Source organism: Oryza glaberrima, chromosome 5 (assembly GCF_000147395.1).
Source record: "Oryza glaberrima chromosome 5, OglaRS2, whole genome shotgun sequence".
In the NCBI taxonomy this organism is placed as follows: domain Eukaryota; kingdom Viridiplantae; phylum Streptophyta; class Magnoliopsida; order Poales; family Poaceae; genus Oryza; species Oryza glaberrima.
This window is the reverse complement of record NC_068330.1, coordinates 15,275,029-15,295,719: the sequence shown is the minus strand read 5'-3', so window position 1 is coordinate 15,295,719 and position 20,691 is coordinate 15,275,029. Positions and strand designations below refer to the sequence as shown.

General features: G+C 42.7%; 3 protein-coding genes and 1 long non-coding RNA gene across 5 annotated transcripts; 2 read left to right on the top strand and 2 right to left on the bottom strand.

Annotated features, from left to right (window-relative positions):
- Positions 1-1,097: 1,097 nt before the first annotated feature.
- LOC127774471 (uncharacterized) lies at positions 1,098-2,291 on the top strand. Its single transcript, XR_008017747.1, has 2 exons — positions 1,098-1,435; positions 1,971-2,291. It is a non-coding gene; the product is annotated as an uncharacterized LOC127774471 (long non-coding RNA).
- Positions 2,292-3,732: 1,441 nt separating this feature from the next.
- Positions 3,733-10,162, bottom strand: LOC127774508 (protein FAR1-RELATED SEQUENCE 5-like). Of its 2 annotated transcripts, XM_052300766.1 has the most exons (5): positions 9,933-10,162; positions 9,314-9,411; positions 8,031-8,174; positions 4,914-7,941; positions 3,733-4,006 (listed from the first exon to the last, which is right to left on the bottom strand). In XM_052300766.1, exons 2-4 carry the CDS (start codon positions 9,386-9,388, stop codon positions 6,358-6,360), a joined length of 1,803 nt encoding a protein of 600 aa, XP_052156726.1. In that variant the 5' UTR covers positions 9,389-9,411; positions 9,933-10,162; the 3' UTR covers positions 3,733-4,006; positions 4,914-6,357. The 2 variants fall into 2 exon arrangements, with proteins under 2 accessions (XP_052156726.1, XP_052156727.1); XM_052300767.1 differs by lacking the exon at positions 9,314-9,411.
- A 222-nt stretch (positions 10,163-10,384) lies between these two features.
- LOC127774038 (pentatricopeptide repeat-containing protein At1g20230) lies at positions 10,385-20,332 on the top strand. The gene is made up of 4 exons (XM_052300307.1): positions 10,385-13,954; positions 18,926-19,022; positions 19,430-19,473; positions 19,925-20,332. The coding sequence occupies exon 1, from the start codon at positions 10,716-10,718 to the stop codon at positions 12,708-12,710; it is 1,995 nt and encodes a 664-aa protein (XP_052156267.1). The 5' UTR covers positions 10,385-10,715; the 3' UTR covers positions 12,711-13,954; positions 18,926-19,022; positions 19,430-19,473; positions 19,925-20,332.
- On the bottom strand, positions 13,947-17,896 carry LOC127774039 (uncharacterized). The gene has a single exon (XM_052300308.1). It carries the CDS (start codon positions 16,379-16,381, stop codon positions 14,840-14,842), a length of 1,542 nt encoding a protein of 513 aa, XP_052156268.1. The 5' UTR covers positions 16,382-17,896; the 3' UTR covers positions 13,947-14,839.
- Positions 20,333-20,691: the final 359 nt, after the last annotated feature.

Here is a 20,691-nt window from a genome sequence, read left to right as displayed (position 1 = left end):
GTTTCCTACAATATCTCAGCTAAATGCATAGAGCAGGGGTTGTTTTCTAGATGATGGATAAACTAATTGATTGGTGAAAGACAAACAAAAGAGTGTATGCTGCTGGCTAGCTGTGGTCTGCTTCTGCACTGAAGCATTGATCGATTCTAGTTATCAAATGCAGAGCAGGAACAGATGTTGTTGGCTGGCAGTGTCTCCATTGCGCAGAAGCATGGATTGATTATATAGTTATGAAATGTAGAGCATGAATAGGGTCTTTGGTATGTAAAAGAGACATATGAATGCTATCTTCATAAAAGTAGCATGCTACTTACCGGCTGGTTCATTCATCGTGACGGAAAATTGCTCAGGGGTGAAAGAGAGGATGTATATGCATGAAGCATTGAAGCCGCAAGAGAAATGGCATCGTATTGGAAACACAGAAACAAAAATATACTACCACGATTTCATATTAAGCTTTGATTTTTTTTCAAGCCAAATTTTTAGCTTTGATGAAATTTATAGAAAAATATAATAATAGTTTTAACATAAAACTAAGAAGCTATCAAAATATATTCAATGCTGAATTTAATAAAACTAATTTAACGCTATAAATTTTGGTATATTTTGCATAAACTTGATCAAACTTTTAAGAAGTTTGACTTAAACAAGTCAAAAGCATGTGAAACGGAGTGAGTAGATAATTTCTAATCATATTGGCGAAAGATATGTCCGATTTTTTTTTCTCGAGGTAATTAAGTCTATTCTTACTGTATTGCTAACTTTGTTTACTTCCTTACAATCCAATACACTGATACTTATAAAAGCTTGTGCCTATCTCATTGTATTTTTTTTAATTGTTGAATATATATACACCGGTACTTTTAGCTGGGGGATCTAGTCTGTTCATCATGGATGTTTGAACGAGAAAATATGTAGTGAAAACCTACACCTACGTTGTGGACCACTGGATCTAAAATGTGCGTTCCAGATTAGGCGTTACCTACCCAGCTCCCACTCAACACGTTTTATGAATAACCCCCCGCGTCAGGCTTTATACATTTACAAATACACCATCTCATTTCCCTCCTTTCTCACATAGGTACACATATTTCTGAATCACCAGATCCAAATCAAAGACAACCAGCCGCACAGGATAGGAGCGATGATGAGTGAAGCCTCGATGCTATCCTCCCCGGCGGCAACCTACTCTGGCCTCTGGCTGTCCTCGCCCTCGTCGGTAGCTGAGAAGGCGCGGAAGGAGAGGAACTCTTTTGGTAAGGAGGATGTTGCCGATGTCGCCGTTGCGCCGAACACGGATGCAGATCTGAGGGAGCCGGATGTGGTGAGGCTTAGAGGGAGCACACTGCCGAAGGTCCGAGGGAGCTAGCCCCCGACGCAGTGGAGTTGGCGGTCATGCGTTGAGGATATTGACTCGTAGCTCTAGGCTCTGAAGGTGAGGGTTTCTTGATCGCCTCTCCTAGTCTCAGCCTGCATGTAGCTGTTTGAACTGATTGGATCTCTCGTGTGGATGTCTCATGGATATTGATTTTGTCCCAATTTAGTAGCTGATGTTTAGGAAAATGGCAAAATGTTTGGACACCAAACACACCGTGACTAAATTTTTTGCAAGTCCTGAACTCATCAGTAACCAATTACATATTGGATTTTGTCCCAATTTAGTTGTTGATGTTTAGGAAAATGGCAAAATGTTTGGACACCAAGCACACTGTGACTAAAATTTCTACAAGTGCTCAATTTTGGGGAGCTGAAGTGCTGAACTCTTCCTTGACCAATTACAGGGGATGCTTTCAGAATATGATAGGCATAAAATGGATCTTTGTTGGTTTCTTGGATTAGTTAAGAAAATGTTTCACTAGTTTTTTAACTTAACCTTGCTAGTATCACACAATTTTTCAGGCTTCCCTGTATGTTTTTCTAACCTTGCTACCAAATCAGTATTTTTACTTCCTTGGATGTCACATTTTCAGACTACCAAGCTGAGAGGAGAGCAACACGCAACAGACAGTAATCCTGTGGGTCTAGGGTTCAGCACTTCAAAACTGACGACCATTGTGAGAATACATAGGAGGTGCTAACTAAGATGATGATTGAAGGTGACAATCTAGAGAAGGTGCTGCAGGAATTGGAGGAGATGAAGAACTTCATCAAGACAATGCATAGCACTTATCATGCTATTAGGATTTAAAAAGAAAATTCATATAAGAGTTAGTTTGTAATCAATTTGTCTATATACTGAAATGACAATATTACAAGCAAACACAATGTGTAAAATGCCTCTGCTTCTTCCACCTTGACTTGCACTGCTTTTGCATCTCAATGACAGCCCGCGCACGAGCAGAACTCGACGGCAATCCACGACAATGCACGGCAGTGAGAGTTATCGTTCTTCCCTTCCTTAATTCAAAAATGAGCACAAGAACAAGGTTTTGGTGAATTTTAAGTGGACAATGGACACTGCAGAGCAGACTGAAGTGAATATAATCTACCTTATGCACATGACAACAGGAAATCGTGCCTAGGGTGGAAAATGGCATCTCCCTCACCACATACACAGACCACATATATGGATGAGGGTGAACAGATATATACCTTCATGAAAAAAAATTGACATCTGAACATTCAGGGAACTTAATTCTGAAGAAACTCAATGGGAACACAAGTGCAGAAAATTACTAGTTCAAGTAGAAAAATACAGCACACAGAAAATTTTATCCAGTTCAAGTATATTTAGGATTTTCCTAGAAAATCATAGGTCCAGAAAGTGGCCGCAAACAATTGGCACACTACAAGATAATTGAGCTATCGCCACCAATTTATTACAACGAAAAATAATTCGTGGCAATATATTGTACTATCGCAATGATATTTTTTGTGTGGCAAATAACTATAATTTGTTGCAACGATTTACAATCGTTGTTTTATTCAGTATTTTTGTTGCAATAGGAAATGAGCTATTGCCACAACAAACATTACTATTGCAAAAAACATGTTCTATCGCCACACATTTAATTTTTGTGGCAATTTGTATAGTACATGGTACTTTTCACTATTTTCTATTGCCATGATCAACAAATTCGTTGCAATAAAAATTTATCATCTCATAATTTAACTTATTCTTTTCATATGGACACGGATTAGGACAAATTTTATATGAAATTTATAGCTCTCGATGAGATCTACAACTTAAATTTTTCATTTGAAATATTTTAAATACTCAAGTTCATGATTTAAATCTTAGTTAGGCAGTCTCAAATGGAATTGTATGCATTTTTAAACAAAATTGATGCGTAGGTGAGTTGGTCATGGAGAGCGCGCGTGATGGAGAGATCTTGGGTTCGAATCCTGGCCATGACAAGATATCAGAAGAAAATAGTTAGGATGATAAATTAATATTGAAACATTTAATTTGGTACGTAGAACTAATGCCACACATGGAGTGGTAGCAATAGTTATTTATTGCAACGATGTGAAGTGTCGTAATATATATTTTTTGCCACATCCATTTTATGGCAATATCAAATTTTATTACAACTAAATAAAAATCGTTGCAATAACCTATTACCATGCTATTTATTACCACGCCTAGCAACGATTTTAAGATTGTGGCAACATGTATCTATTTCCACAATTTTAGCATTGATACTACGATTTTTTTCGTGGCGATAAATTATTTTTCTAGTAGTGGCAGAGTCAACCTAGTCCATCAATGTATAACGACATGGTCTGATATTCAGATGTCTTTTGCTGACACAATTTAGATCCCACAGAGTTTTGGCAGGTAATAACATTCATAAGTTACAACACTTGTGCACAAATATCAGTTATCCCCTTCAAGGTGTTGTCTAATCAAAATGCAACCTTGCTATTAAATGGCTAAAATCTATTAATAGATCACACACGTGTGCACTGGATGATGGCAGTGGCTCTACTTTGAACAAAAAACTACTCTAGGCAAAAGAATTCTCGCCAGCTGCTCTCAGCAAAAAAAACTGCACCCAGCAAACTGCATAGTGAAAAAAATTGTTAAGAAGGACACATATACTTGTGAGCATAGATAAAAAATTGTTAAGGACACATATACTTGTGAGCATAGATACATACAAAGTTTTATTCACAGTACGGACCAAACTAAGATAACAAAATGTTCCTGGAACACAATGGTTGTTCTAATATTTTTTTCCCTGTCTTCCCATATGTACTCTTAACCATTTCAAGCTGAATATTAGCTGTCCAAAATGTCCTTGTCGCAATATACATTTGTATAAGAGCCAAACATGTTTGTAGAATACAACAATTGTGTTACTTAAATATTTTCCATATGTAATTCTTAACCATTCCAAACTGAAAATGCAATCCAAAATGATTGTGCTTCCTACACATCCCACTGTATATTACATGCTCACTTGCCCACCTAGAATCCTTCCCATATTTTTTTATACTTTGTTCCAAGTTGATAACACTAGGTCCCAAATCATACAGGCAAAAACTTAAAGAGCTATAAATAAGAACCCATGCAAAAATGCAAGGGACCACATCAGTTAACAGGACAATTGTACATTTGCGATTTATACTAATAATTAGACTCATGACGACAATACTAAAAATGTTATTACCTCACAATGGTCCCAACTAATTATATTTTAACATGTGTTCACTACCTGCTGTTAGTTAAATATTATATGGCCACCTATTATCTTTTACATGAATTGCTACTTTGTTCCAAGGAAATCTACAGCATGTCAATTAGAACCAGAATGTTCTTGCCACACTATAGACTTTACGATACACCGTTAGTTGAATTTTGGATGACAACACACAATCTTTTACAGAGAAATGCTAACTTCTTCCAGGAAATTGTATGACAACTATTATAAGATGACTGATAGTTAAGGAAGCATGATGTATAGAACCTTGCATCACTGTTGTGGTTCTTTGTTAGGACAGTTGCGCGAATCGTGCAGCACGACTTGTTTGCACTTCTTGCACCTTCGTGGTATTCTCTCTTTTTTCTTTCTCTTCTTGTTTTGCTATTTCTCCTTGTCATTGTGCCCTTTAATTCTCTTTATCCGACCCCTGGAACGAGTGTCATTTGGCGGGTGGATTTCAATTTGACTTGGAATGCTACATCCAAGATAAGATTCAAATTCCTCAATTTGGCTAAGCTCTTTTTCAGGAACCATCTCATTTAATTTATCACCAAGCACAACTAGTTCATCCCTCAAAAGTTGCATAGCTGCTGCTGATTGCTTAGCTTGTAGGATAAGCTTCTCCATTTGGTTGCATGCTTCTGAAAGCATTTTTTGCATCACAGGATCATTACTGTTGCTTGTGTTTTCTTCCAACAAGATACCATCTGCATCGAACACATGTGTCTTCTTGCAGTCCTTCCTAAACCTTTCCAATAAATAGTATCTCGGCAGTTCACTTAGCTGGGCACTTCTTAGGACTGGAATTAGATGACGACATGGTATACCATGAGTTTCAAACAGCATACATGTGCACGTTGCAACCATTGTCTGTCTATCATAACGCACAACTCTTGGCTTCCTGGATTCTTCAATGATATCGATGATTTTGACCTCGCCATCTTGTTGCACATTGTCAATAAAGCAACGGTCCCTGGCAGCTAGCACCTCTTTCTAAATTATGCTAAATACCTCATGTGTGAAGTAGGGGTGGGCGTTCGGTCAGACCGAAAAATTCGGTCTCGGTCTTCAGTTTTTCGGTCAGTTCGGTCTTCGCAAACTCAGGACTGAATTTCATCCAAAAAAACTCAGGACCGGCAAATTCGGTCTCGGTCTCGGTCTCGGTCTGACCGAAATTTTTGAGGAGAGTTTGGAACGAAAAAATTTGGAACGCGCGGTGGAGGGCGGCGGCGGCGGCCACAGCGCGGTGGAGGACGGCGGCGTCGGCCGCGGCGCGGTGGAGGACGGCGGCGTCGGCCGCGGCGCGGGGGAGGACGGCGGCGGCCACGGCGGGGTGGAGGACGGCGGCGTCAGCCGCGGCGCGGTGGAGGACGGCGGCGTCGGCCGCGGCGCGGTGGAGGACGGCGGCATCGTCCGCGGCGCGGTGGAGGACGGTGGCGGCGGTCGCACGGTGGAGGGCGGAGGCGGGCTGCGGCGCAGGGGAGGGCGGAGGCGGCGGCAGCGCGGTGGAGGGCGGAGCCGGCGGCGGCGGCGCGGTGGAGGCTGGAGGAGGCGGCGGCGCGGTGGGGGCTGGAGGAGGAGGCGGCGGCGTGGTGGGGCTGGAGGAGGAGGCTGCACTGGTAGTAGGGTTAGTATCACTTCTAGGGTTTGTTTTAGTGGGCTTATTGGGCTTCCTAGGTCTATTGGGCCAAAATTTCGGTCATTTCGGTTAAATTCGGTTAACCGAACCCAATAACCGAAATAAATTCGGTCTTTTGAGGGCTGGGACCGAATAGATAACCGAATTTCTCGGTCTCGGTCTCGGTCTTTTTGGTTCGGTTCTTCGGTTCGGTCTAAATATGCCCACCCCTAGTGTGAAGAACTCACTTGCATGCTTCTCTATCACCCATTCTGTCTTCAAATTGCGGATTGTGTGAAGCGTAATGTTATCTTCTTCTAGTTCCTTATGTCTTTGTTCTTCTAGTGCAGCATCAAACCTGAGCCAAAACTCCACCAAAGCAAGCTTCCACCCAATTAAACAAGAAAAGAATGAATCGGCACTCTCTGACCTTGAGGTGGTCCTTAACAATCCTGACAAAGGTATGTCACTAAAATAAGCTAGCACCCATGAACGCCGTTGATCGAACTTTGTACTGAACCATTCGTTGTCTTCCAACCCATATTCATAAATAATACAACTCCATTCATCCTCGAATTCGAGTGGTGTTTCAGAAGACCACACACAAGAGCTTAGTCGAGCTTTGAATTTTTCATCTTCTTTCAGAATTGGTCCAACCTTCTCACAAACCTTCATCAAAATGTGCCACATGCATAGTCTATGAATAGTAGTGGTCAGAACTTCTCTTATTGCAGCTTTCATGCTTGCAGCTTCATCAGTGATAATTAGCTTAGGTGCAACACCTCCCATTGCTTTCAAAAAAGTGTGGAACAACCACATATAGGACTCCATTGTCTCGTCAGATAACATTGTAGCACCAAAAGGTACACTGCTCTTGTGGTGGTTCACTCCTGTGAAAGGGGTAAAAACCATGCCATACTCGTTGGTGCTGTATGTAGAGTCGAAAGAGACGAGATCTCCAAAGTGAGCATAATTTTTCCTGCAAATAGCATCTGCCCAAAATACATGAATTAACCTCCCCTTGTCATCCACAACATAGTCAAAATAAAAACCTGGGTTTGCAAGACTCTTCCTACTCAACTGATCAACAAACATTTGAGCATCTGAGGACTTTATAAAAACTCTTAGAGCACTATGGTAGTTCTGCAAGTCCCTTTTTGTAAATCCAACATTCTCAAACCCTCCTACACCAACACGAAGGTATCGGTATGCTTGTGATGTACCGATGCTAGCTTTATGGCACGTGAGCAATGTGTTTCTACCACTCAAGGTAAGCTTTCTGTTGGAACGTATGAGATGCCTCTTGTCAGGAGAAACGAATGCATGTGTATGACCTTGCTCAAATCCCGTGATAACATACTTATCGCCATCGACTAGTTTAATAACCAGCTTCGCCTCACAACCACACCTAGTGATTCTTTTCTCATAACTCCTTTTCTCACTACCAGATTCTAGTCCTCTCTCACCTTTGTCCTCCCGGAATCCTTCGTTCGCACAAAGGAACCGTTTGTACAGAACCACTCCATCAACTTTCTTGTGTTGTCCAATGCGAACTGAGAAGCCAACTCTAAGCGCATAGCTTTCATAAAACTCCTTGGCTGATTCTAAACCATTAAAAGTCATACCGATGTTTGGCACCATAGAATCATCACAGTCTGGAATAAAATACGAACCCTACACAGTGCACATTAACAATGATGAAAGAGCAGCATATCATGAATGCTTAAACTAACTTGAAAAAATGGGTGTGCAATAATACTTACACAGAATGGAGTGCTTGAGGACTTTTGAGGCGTGGTGTATTGATCTCGTCGATTCGGAATACCTGCAGTAACCGATTCTGCATCGGAATGCACATCATTAAAGTCCAATCTCCCTGCCATGTCACTTCGTTCTCTAAGAATAACCTGGATGATCAAAATACCATATGTAAAACTTAATTTTTATAAACAGAGCACACCCAGTAGAAATAAACAGACAGTAAAATAGAAGAGACAAATTCAAGAAGTGAGATCTATATGTGAAACATAGGTAAAATGAAAGAAAACTAAGAAAGTGAACATGTCAGATTATTTCAGGCTTGCTTAATGGTAAAACATGTCTTTCCCTAGGCAAGAATGTCAGAGCAAATGGGAGACTTGAAGCAAACAACACATCAACCCAAACCAGTGGGCCGATAATATTTTCTTGGAAGAAAGTAACGGTTTCCGGTAAAAAGATTATAGGTAACCATAGAAAATTCAACTAACAGTGGGTAGGGAACACATGTTGAAATACAATTCCCTGTGACTATAATTTTGGAGGCATAGTTGCTACCATTGTGTGCCAAGAGCATTTTGGTTCTAACAAAATGCTTGACAGGCTCAAACTTTCACGTATGTGCTTGCAACATGACATTTGCATATTTGTCTTTGCAGCTTGCAGGGGTAACACTTTTGATGAAAGTAGCCGAGGGGAATACATTTCCCATAGAAGTTTTTTTTTTTAACAGTGGAGACACAGTGTTAAAGGGTGCATTTTGTTTAGGAACACCATAGGGGAATGATGGTTCTCCTATTTCAGAGGTATTCATTGGATGCATTGTCGTACTTGTTCCCAGATTTTATGGATTAAATTAGTCAAATTATAGTCAATTACACTATCAGCTGCTGTGGTGCATGAATGAATGAATGGTTGGATGGATGGACAGACTCCTGTTGAGTCTTGAGCAGTGTTCAGCTCTGCAAAAGGATATGTAACAGTCTTGATGTTTATGGAAAGTAGAATTATGATCTGTTGATCAGATTGTCTATTCACAGCAAAGTTCTGAATGGATGTGATGCTAATTCCTGGTTTCGATCAAGCATCTTGATTTTATTCAGAAGCAACTACTCCAATCTGTAGTTGTGTGGCATGCTAATGAAATGAAACATGACAACAGTTGTAGAAAAATCTTTTATAGTCACGAGTTGTAGGAAAAATAATCAGTCATCTAGATTGACGATTTCCCACAATAGAACTGCATATACATTTCATAAAAAATCAGGGAGGTCGGCATTTGAGTTACATGTACAATTTTAGGCAATAAGCTCATGATGTAGATTTCCCAGGTCACACATTCATCTGAGTATCTACAGAACATGAGAAAATCTGAGTTCCGGCTAACTACAGAAAGAAAGAAACAAGCATATGGTCAGAGATACAAAATCCACACTAACATGAGTATTAATGTTCTAAAGCAATATGCAAGATAATGGAGAACATAAAGCACGACGGCAGGCCGTCGTCAGCAACATAAATTCTACGCACGGTCCTCCCATCGATGAATAATACAACAGTAACAGCTGCAGACGCCGCCGGTTGCTCCACATCAGTGGGTAGCTCATCACAACCTTACAGAACAGCAGTAATGGAGGGACACCATTACTACCTTTTGTTGGCCAATCGATGAGGGGCTAGGCCCAAGTGGAGGGAAGGACAAGAAGAACAAGAAGAAGAGGAAGCTGTAGCTGTCTCTACAAGAACACCGACGGCATAGTAACTCTATTTCATCTGCAGTTGTCAGTGTTGGTGGCATCAAAACCCTAGTTCATCTCAGCCCCCAAATTGTTCAAACCAAGAACATTCCGCTCATTCCGCGGAAGAACATACACGAACTATAGCAGGGATCAAGAAGAGAGAATGACCTTAATTCAGTGGATGCTGGATGAGCAATCGGCTAATCGAGGCCGCCGTTCGCAGATGCCTCGACGTCACCGGAGCAGCATGGGGGTTGATTCATGTTGCCGCGAATCACGTGGAAAGGTGGCGCTGCTGCCGACCACCGCCGGCGCCCCACCCCACCCCACCGCCGTGCCGCCGCCACACCACCCCTCCCCCAACCCCACCGTCGTGCCGCAGCAGAGAGTTGAGTTTGGGGATGGATCCCTTCTGAATCGGAGATGTGTTGTGGTACAATTTGGGGGCTGAGATGCTAAAGTTTGGAATTAGGCGGGGTGTTTTCTGAACATTTCACTGTGGTGACGTGGACATATCTGGAACCTACGTTTTGCATCCAAGTGTGGTTTCTATGTTTGCACTAGAGATAGTGTTTCCACTACATATCTTCTATGTTTGAACGGTTTTGCATGTTTGAAACTGCAGGTCAATCCCAAATCCATTTGATTTTCGCTCTCGTCGGTCTTCCCACCCATCCATCCATACCTCCGCCGCCTGCTCCGGCGAATCCTCCGCCGCTTGACGCCTCCACCGCTCATCTCATCCGCCGCCACCCGCCTCTCATCTCGCTGCTGCTCCACGGCATCCCCCGCTGCTGCTCTCCGGCTCGGTGGCGCAGCCGTCCTCTCCCGATCGAGCCGGCGCCATTCTCCTCTCGTTCCGTGGCTTCTCGAGCTCACCACCACAAGCGGTTGGATCGTCGCAGACGATCGAGCGGGGGAGATGCGAGACGGCCCGGCGCCGCCGAGCCGATGTCCACCCGCTCCACCACCAGCTCCGTCCTCAACTTCCTACGCCACGTCTCCTTCCCGCCGGACCCGCGCCTCCTCCCCTCCGCGCTCAAGTCATGCTCGGCGCTGCGCCTCGCCCGCGCCCTGCACGCGGCCGCCGCCGTCGCGGGCATCTCGCGGGACGCCTTCGTCGCGTCCTCGCTCCTCCACGCCTACCTCCGCTTCGGCGCCACGGCCGACGCCCGCAGCGTGCTCGACGGAATGCCGCACAGGACCGTCGTGGGCTGGAGCGCGCTCATTGCCGCTCACGCCTCTCACGGGGACGCCGAGGGAGCGTGGGGGCTCCTCGAGCGGATGCGGAGCGATGGCGTCGAGCCGAATGTGATCACCTGGAACGGGCTTGTCTCCGGGCTGAACCGGAGCGGGCGCGCACGGGACGCGGTCCTGGCGCTTGTGAGGATGCACGGGGAAGGGTTCTTGCCTGACGCGACCGGAGTCTCGTGTGCGCTATCTGCGGTTGGGGATGTTGGAGATGTCGCTGTCGGTGAGCAGCTCCATGGGTATGTGGTGAAGGCCGGGTGCAGGTTGGATGCTTGTGTGGCCACTGCGCTCATCGACATGTATGGCAAGTGCGGACGAGCTGATGAGATAGTCCGGGTGTTTGATGAGTCAAGCCATATGGATGTTGCCTCTTGCAATGCCCTCGTCGCCGGGCTGTCACGGAATGCTCAAGTCTCTGAGGCTTTAAGGTTGTTCAGGGAGTTTGTCGGCAGAGGGATTGAGTTGAATGTTGTTTCCTGGACCTCGATTGTAGCTTGTTGTGTGCAGAATGGAAGGGATCTGGAAGCCGTTGATCTTTTCAGGGAGATGCAGTCAGAAGGAATCGAGCCAAATTCAGTTACAATACCGTGCGTGCTGCCAGCTTTTGCAAATATTGCAGCTCTGATGCATGGTCGTTCTGCACACTGTTTTTCTCTTAGGAAGGGCTTTCATCATGACATTTATGTGGGGAGTGCTTTGGTGGACATGTACGCCAAGTGTGGCAGGGTCAGGGATGCAAGGATGATCTTTGAAGCAATGCCATATAGGAATGTGGTTTCATGGAATGCAATGATTGGTGGCTATGCTATGCATGGAGAGGCTGAGAATGCTGTGCGGTTGTTCCGATCCATGCAAAGTTCCAAAGAGAAGCCTGACCTAGTCACCTTCACTTGTGTCCTTGGTGCCTGCAGCCAAGCTGGCTGGACAGAGGAGGGGCGTAGTTACTTTAATGAAATGCAGCACAAGCATGGAATTTCTCCGAGGATGGAGCACTACTCATGTATGGTTACTCTGCTTGGTCGGGCTGGTAAGCTTGATGATGCGTATGATATCATAAATCAGATGCCGTTTGAGCCAGACGGTTGTATTTGGGGGTCATTGCTGGGCTCTTGCAGGGTTCATGGAAATGTGGTCCTTGCTGAGGTTGCAGCAGAAAATCTATTTCAACTAGAGCCAGAAAATGCTGGTAATTATGTCCTGCTTTCCAACATTTATGCATCCAAGAAAATGTGGGATGGGGTCAATAGGCTGAGGGATATGATGAAGACTGTAGGGTTGAAGAAAGAAAAAGGCTGTAGTTGGATAGAGATCAAGAACAAGGTACACATGTTGTTGGCTGGTGATAGTTCACACCCCATGTTGGCTGCAATAACTGAGAAGCTAAAACACCTTACTATGGAGATGAGGAGGCTAGGCTTTGCACCAAGTACAGATTATGTCCTACATGATGTGGAAGAGCAAGAAAAGGATGATATCCTTTCTGTGCACAGTGAGAAGTTGGCTGTAGCATTGGGCCTTATAAGCACAAGTCATGGAACACCCCTTCAGGTGATAAAGAATCTTCGGATTTGTGGTGACTGCCATGAAGCAATGAAGTTCATATCATCTTTCGAGAGGAGGGAGATATATGTTAGAGACACCAACCGATTTCATCACTTCAAGGATGGAAAATGTTCATGCGCAGACTATTGGTGATTTTTCTTGTCTTGTTCGACTCTACATTTTACAGAACTTGGCAAGGATGGTGTAGAAAAGCATCTACGTCTCTGTACCCTAGGTTAATATTTCCTCATGAGGTAATTACTTACCAGCAATATCTGCATTACTTAGTGATTTATTTTATAATAATAATAATAATAATAATAACAATATTATTATTATTATTATTATTATTATTATTGAGCAAGGGCTGAAAGCCCATTTTCATTACCAGAAATGGGATAGTCTTTACATTACAACACGACCTTTACACCATTACATGATAACAGACAGCACAGCTATCACAGTTTTCTGGCACTATGAGGGTTCCATCCCACCCCTTTCCTGCCATAACCTGAAACTAAGACACAGGACTACTGTGTCACCTTAAAGCATAACCGGGACTTAGTATCAGGAATGGCATGACTTGCCCATCACCAAAACACAAACATCCAGGACCGAAGGTAATGACATAACACACCCAAGGTTTGAAAGCAGGGCTTCCCGAAGGACCTTCAACTCTCCTGTTCTACACTAGGTTGGTATATATTCATGAGGTAATTGTTTACCTGCGATGTCAGCAATTTAACATGTAAAAAGAAACAAAGGAACTCCTACGTTCTATTGACCAACAAAGAATACATAAAATCCTTCATTGTACTTTGATTGCAATTCCAGAATTTATCAATCTGATATATCGCACAATCTCCATCAGTCAGTTTTGGTAGCTCATTGTTTTTTATATTTTTCTTTTAGACCACACCAGCTTCTAGTCTCTTATGAAAGATCTGTCTTATTGCAACCATAAATACCCAATGGGTCATTTTCCTGAGTTAGTACTTCCTTCAGGAAATAGAATGCATAATATATTTGCATAGTGTCAGATGTAGTCTATATCACTGTGTTGTAATTCCTATCCCTTGCAAAATGCAAACTCTGTTTTGTAATCTGGTATTGGTAGCAACTTTTAGTTGCCTACTTATCAATTGTTATTTGGTTTGTGCAATTTTCATAAGAAACATGATATATTTATATAGTAGACAATCCCATCTTACCTGCATATGTTTTATGGACAGAATAATTTCTTAAGCAATTTCAGTTGAAAGTAATATTATTTTATATGAAAAGTATTCATGGTTGTGATCTGCAGACTTGTTGATTTAAGTGACCGTATACATGTAAACAGAGGATATGGTAAATAAAGAAGAATTTACAGGTGAAGAAAAGCTAAAGCCTTAAAGGTACTTTCCTGTCAATCTGTCATAATAATTCATGCTACTTTGCAGTTTTCTGATTTCATGTCTAATAACTATCCTGAGACATCACTCTAATCAGAATCTCTGTTTAATACTAGAAAGCTAGACTATTGAAGAGCCTGATATACGTTGACACAATAATAATATTTTACTACAGATGCTCGATGGTTTCAGATATTTTCATAACCCCTTTTCCATTGACGAAGTTACTTGCATCTTCTTGTTCTCTCGTCTCTGGGAGAGGCAGAGAGCTAGCTCTGTGTTTTTGTTTGGTTCTATGCCCTACCAAAAGTTGGCAGAGCAAAAACCTTGGGATTGGTAAATTTTGGTAGGATAGAGATGAAGATGTCTAGTGCTAAAATTGTACTTATTTGAGATAGATACATGAACTTGCCATAATTTTTGCTGAGTAGAGCTTTCATGGAGTTTTTTGTTTTGTTATGTAACAACTTTTTTGCATTTTACTAAAATTTTGCTAGGTAAACAAACCAAACTAGATAAACATCACGCTGAACATGAACTATTGAACTGGGTCTGTATATATCTCTGCCTCCCCAGCTGTCAGAGCCCCTAAGGCCTGGCCGAGTCAGCCATATGGGAAAGAATCAAAGAAAGGATTAATACAAGAGGAAGCATGTATCTTTGTCTGCCGATAGATGTGGCACAAAGAAGCCGTCCAATACATTTTATTTGCAGTAAGGTAAAATTGAGGATATCTTAAAAAAGGGATAGAACGAGGAGAATATCAAAGTACAGTAAAAACGAGCATCGACTGAACTTGTTTAGCCTTGGCCTCTTCTCGTCGTAGCTGCTTTAAAATTTATACTCTATATATAAATGGGCATGCCAATATGAAGCTGGAATAATCCTTCATCCTTCAAAAAGCTCGTTCACCATGTCTTCCATGTCCTGTTGATTACTGCCGCATTTCTCCTGCTCTGGATGGGCCTCCAGGTATGTTCTGTATCCAGTAGGACCAGTAATAACCTTGTCAATGATAGCTTTTCGCAGGCTCCTCCTGAGCTCAGGGTTCGGAACCTTCCATAGCTTCTGATGTCTGCATGTTCTCTGAAATTCCGATTTGAATCTTGCTAGCTGCGAGGGTTTAGAAAACCAGAGCGTTGTCATCTTAATGTGCAGGCAAGATAGCACTGTATCCCAGGAGACATTGAGATAGCAATTTTGGTAGTCGCAATATTTGATCCCTATTTTCGAGTCAGATGGAAGGCTGTAACCGGTGATTGCAATATACTGATCTTGTATGAAGTAGGAATTGTTAAGCAAGAACAAGTACCTCAGGATAGGGTCTGAGAACGACTCTGATTTCTTCTCCAGATGATCTATTAAGTTGCTGATCATTTGCTCAATGATGTCGCATTTTAGGATGCGATGAGGCCAACATTGGCCTAGTATGGAGTTGAGCTCGTCAATGTGTCCCCAAAATAGTCTTGCATAGCCCATAATTAAGTGAGTAGCCTTGTGGATTTCTGCACTCTGCGGGAAAGTTTCCCAGGAATGCATGCCACTCAAGACAGGAGTAACAGCTTCAGCATCGTTTGCCATCCTTTGTATGGCCTGACCCAAATTATCTTTTGCAGTCGAGAAAATATTGCTGGTCTTGTTGAGCAGGCCTTGCAGCATTTCGTCCGAATCTGGTAGCCAGAGGGTCTCCTTCTTCAAGGAGAGCATGATGATTTCAGACGCGTGGGAGATGCAGCTGCGCACGTTCATGAGGCCCGAGAGCTTGTTCATTGGATTCCAGGTTTTATCGGCCACGGCGACTAGGGAATTGGCAAAGGCAAGCATCTTGCAGACGGTCGCCTCAACGAACCGCACCAGTCGAAGGTCGTCGTCCCGGTCGACTTGGGCGGTCGAACGGCCCTCTTCCTGGAGATGGCGCTGCGTGGCGCTGAGCGCTTCGGCCATCATGGTGAATCCTCGTGTCCACCTCTGCACGGCAAGATCGTACAGCTTATCCAAGGCCAGCTCGCTCTTCTCCTTCTCCAGCGCCGACCGGAGTACCCAGCCGACGTCGAGCTCGGAGAACCACCTCTCCAGAGCAGGTCTGGGCGCCCGGCCGAACTCCCCGATCAGCTTGCCCATGAAGCCGTCGCGGACCATCCGCCGCGCAATATCGCGAGGGCCTTTGTCTTCAAGTCTTGCCAACCTCCGGGAAGATGAGATGGAGTAAGGGGCGTAGCGATGACGAGAGCTGCTTGACTTACTGCTGCTGTAGTAACTACTGGATCTCGCCGACCGAGACGACGACGACGGCGACCACCCGCCGGCCGAGTCGACGGCCAAGCTTCGGATCTCCTGCAGGTAGCTGTGTCTCCGTGACTGCAGGGAAATGTTAGGATCGCTGCTACGACCCAACTCCATCGTGATCGCCAGCTGTGGCTCCAGCTTCATGCTCGCTCACTCGAGCTCGGCCATGTTTGAATAATGAGTTTGGGATATGATTGCTCACTCGAGCTCGGCCATGTTTGAATAATGAGTTTGGGATATGATTTTCCACCCCTTAAGGTCTCGTTCAGCACGTGGGGAGGGCTTTCCCTAGGGGGAAACACCACCAGTCCAGGATTGGGTGGATCCCCTCCCACCACCTAATCCACTTCCACGTTGGGTGTTAAACCCCCATGCTATTCGGATGGGGAAAAAAGGGGAAAAGCAGGGAAAGCAGGGAAAATGCATCTCTTTGAATAAAAACTAAGCAAAAACGAGCATAGATAGCACATCTCAACTTAGGAATAGAATCAAATTACAAAATCACACAAAATAATCTGAAATTTCAAAAAAAAAAAGAAAGAAAAGCTGATAACTAATTTCTACAATGGCATGTACAGAAGAAAACCAAAATTAAGAAAATAGTTCATTAAATAAAGAAAATGAAAATACTGCCAAGCTTTTAAAACGATAGTAACACTGCTATTCAATGTAGCAGTTGACATTCGCATGTGGTAAGTCAATCTGTGCCCTTCAAACAATATTACAAGCATATATAATAGTTGCCAATGTACTCCACGCATTTAAATTCTAGTGATTAGCAAGTGACATTAACACCTAGAACACTGAGTACAACCACAAACTAGGTTCCCAGGTTCCAAAATCTGATTTATCCACAAATTTAAGAAATAAAGATGGTAACTGCATGCACTGTTGTCCTATCTTTGACACCATTTGATCTTCACCTAATAATATTAGCTCCATGACCTGATAGGAGAAAATGATGAGCATTGTGACCCCAAGAAAAGATTAAAATCAATGCCAAAGAACACACAAAAAAAAAGACAGACAGACACGACAGCCAAAGTACAGCTGTTGCAGCATCCAGAAACAAGCCTCTGATAAGTTTTTACATGTGATCACAACAACAGAAAGCTTCCAATGTAGAATAGCATACAAAAAATGACAGCATATTAGGAGGAGAACAATGTTGGCCCACAGATAAGTTTATTTTATAAAGATATGACATAGCAGGACTATGGTAGCTTAATGCCGACAGTAAAGCATAAAAAAAAAAGAAGTACAGAGAAGTTGGACTGATGACAGTAATGTCGAGCTCAACAGGACTACAGGAGAAATGAAAAAAAGGCTGATCACTATCATCATGCTATTCATCTATCCTATTAATTAACTATGGTTCACCAACCCACTCTTACACCTACATTACTCATTCATTAAATCCAACAGCCCAGAATCATCCAATCCAACGGATCACATTATACCACGCACCCCCTCAACCTCCGTATGGACCCCATCCCCCACTTCTCTGTCAATCACGCCGCCCCCTCGCCCTCAAGGATTCTCTGCGCACCGCGCCTCCATCTGCGGATCTGCCTCTGCGCACCCATCCGCCCCTGACCGCGCATCGGCCCCGCGCCCCCTCCACTGCTCCGCCGACCACCGTCAGGTCGCGACGCCGCCGATGACTCTCTCGTGCCGCCAAGGATCACGCCGCCACCGTGACTCCTCGCCATCGATGCGCGACGTGACGCGTTTCCATCTCTTCGTTTGTCGTCGACGTCTTCGCCGGCCTCCTCAAGAATCCCGCACCGCCGCTGTCGACCGAGATGAGGAAGGCCAAGCCAGTATCGAAATAGTTGCGCGCGTAGGCACACCAGCAGAAAAACGGCACCGGCCACTCCAAGCTCGTCCGGCACTACGACTCGGAGGCCTCCTGGAACAATGTATCACTATTCACTAGCACCCCTCCTTCCTCACTGCTTTGCTGTTCTTGTTGCTAATGGTCTGCCTCTAGATTCCTGCCTGATGCTTGCTTGTTTGGGCTTTGCAAAGGATTAATGGCTGGACATCGTGCATTGGATCCGGCAGGAGTGCAATTACATCCCAAATAAGATGCTACTTGTTAGCACAATAATTAAATTCTTCATGATGTTACTTTAAGATCGATGTAGCCACCTGTAGCAAATGTTGAGTGCATGATCAAAAAATTGAAGTTTACTGTTGTTTACTTGTGAATTGGGATTTGCTTGCATCAGTCTACAAAATCTTCCCTATTGCTTAGTTCGAAACTAGGCGGTGTGGATTTTGGTTAATAAAAAATTGACATATGCAGGATCTTAGCTCGATGATACGTGCGCATCTGCTGTTTAAGATGCACTTGGCTCTGTTCAGGGATGATTAACTATGCATTCTTTAGTTACTGATTAGTAAGCTTTACAGTATAATAACTTAGCGGCTGAAATCGTAAATGTTAGTACTGCATTTCCTTTACTTGGATGTAAGGATTCATGCAATCATGTGGTCTCACTTGTGTTGAGGTTTTAGCAAATATAATTCAGATTGGCCTGGTTGGCAGAGCTGAGCATATGCGTGAGTTTTGAATCTGTCAGTAGTTGAATACTGCTTTGATATGTCTGTAGCACCCCAAATATGTTATGCAGAATTATTGGTACTTATTTGTGTTTATTGCACCGTCATTCATTTCTGTAGCTATTGCCTCATGATGAAGCAATATTTGGATATGTCATCGAAGCCAGGGAGACCAAGAGCAGTAGTCATCTGCTCCACAAGGTAGCTGACTGATCAGGTCAGGTTATCCTTACTACCAAAAAAACATGAGTTTATGATCGGATTTTTTTAAATGATACTGCTGAATGTGATTTCGTGCAATGGGATGAGGCGTATATATGCCTGTCTAATTGTATTGCTTTGAATAGAATTGGTTTTTAGATAAACCTAATATGTTTATTTTTAGACAACAACATGGATTCATGCTGGATTTTAGTATGAAAACCTTTGGTCCATGCTGGAGTTTAGACTAAAAAACTCTCCTCTCTCAATATTCAAATAATGTGTTACAAAAGATCCCATGGTGGTGGTAGAGACTAACCACCACTTAATACTGTTTTTTATTTTTGTTTATTTAGATACAACATGGACAAAGTTCATAAAATTACATTAGTAATCATCATCAAATTCATGCTTTTCATTCAGGCTGAAGAGATGGGTAGGTTTTCCGGAAACACAATTATATCCAGGTATTATTCAGTTTCTTGTTGCTTCTTATATCATGTAAAGAGCTTATTTATCTACCTCGGATGTTCATTCCAAGAGACAGCATAAATTACTCTGGAGATCCCAAAACTTGAGCTGTGGTGTCTTAAGTTAGCAACTAACATATCTGTAATATTTATGTTTCTCAAAGATGTGCCCTTATCAGTAAATTGTGAAGGAGGGTTGGAGAGGCCTTCAAGTGAATTTTTTGTTGTTGTTTTCTTGACATAGAAATGCAATAAAGAAGATTGGATTATTTTAGGCAATGATTGGCAAGGATAAGTAATTTTACTGATATTAGATTTCAGCTGCAGAGTCCCTTCAATTTAGAATAAATTTGACATGTAATTAAGCCTTAGTCTTGGTTTTCTTGTTTAAATTTATTCCTGGTACTCAAGATTTTTTTTTCTTACTAATATCTTGTTCTAATTGTAGGTGAAGGAGCTGGTTTGCTTCACCTTCATAGCACCTATAGACAGGATTCTAATTGTAGGTGATAAATGGTGTTTATTGCCTTCTTGCATAGTTCAAAATGTGCTTGATCGTATTGTGTCCAGGATGGTTCAAAAGCATCATAGCTAGGCGCACTGAATTTGTGACTATGCCCAGACTACTGGGAATGTTCTTACCAACGGGGAAAATTGGTATATTCAAGCCTAGCATGCTCATTTTGGATGTGGTACTTTCATAGAAGTGCACTTAGTGCTGGAGACTTCGATAGAATGTCACACTTTCACCTCAGAAATACCGAAATTTTGTTGGTATTGTTTCATACTCCCTCCGTTTTTTAATAGATGACGCTGTTGATTTTTTCTCACATGTTTGACCATTCGTCTTATTCAAAAATTTTATGTAAATGTATAAGATATAAATCACACTTAAAGTACTATGAGTGATAAAACAACTCATAACAAAATAAATTATAATTACGTAAATTTTTTGAATAAGACAAATGGTCAAACATGTGAGAAAAAGTCAACGGCGTCATCTATTAAAAAACCGTCATCTATTAAAAAACAGAGATAGCATTTAGAATAAAATTAAGATAAGGTTTGTGCGTTTTTTTATTATTTTTCCTGTTCTTTTTCTTTTTTTTTGGATTATCTGATTGAATTTTGTATCTATTTTTGAATTTGTGAATTTGTGTTTTATCCATCTTACGTGATGAGTTACTCGTGTGTATGGAAACGGAGGCCATCGTT

Bases quoted from the DNA above. Each gene is read 5' to 3' on its own strand.
- LOC127774038 (XM_052300307.1), top strand. From the start codon at position 10,716: ATGTCCACCCGCTCCACCACCAGCTCCGTCCTCAACTTCCTACGCCAC.
- LOC127774039 (XM_052300308.1), bottom strand. From the start codon at position 16,381: ATGAAGCTGGAGCCACAGCTGGCGATCACGATGGAGTTGGGTCGTAGC.
- LOC127774508 (XM_052300766.1), bottom strand. From the start codon at position 9,388: ATGTTCTGTAGATACTCAGATGAATGTGTGACCTGGGAAATCTACATC. The intron at 8,175-9,313 runs GTAACTCAAATG...TTGATCATCCAG, and splicing joins TATTGCCTAAAATTGTACAT to GTTATTCTTAGAGAACGAAG. The intron at 7,942-8,030 runs GTAAGTATTATT...TGCACTGTGTAG, and splicing joins CCTCAAGCACTCCATTCTGT to GGTTCGTATTTTATTCCAGA.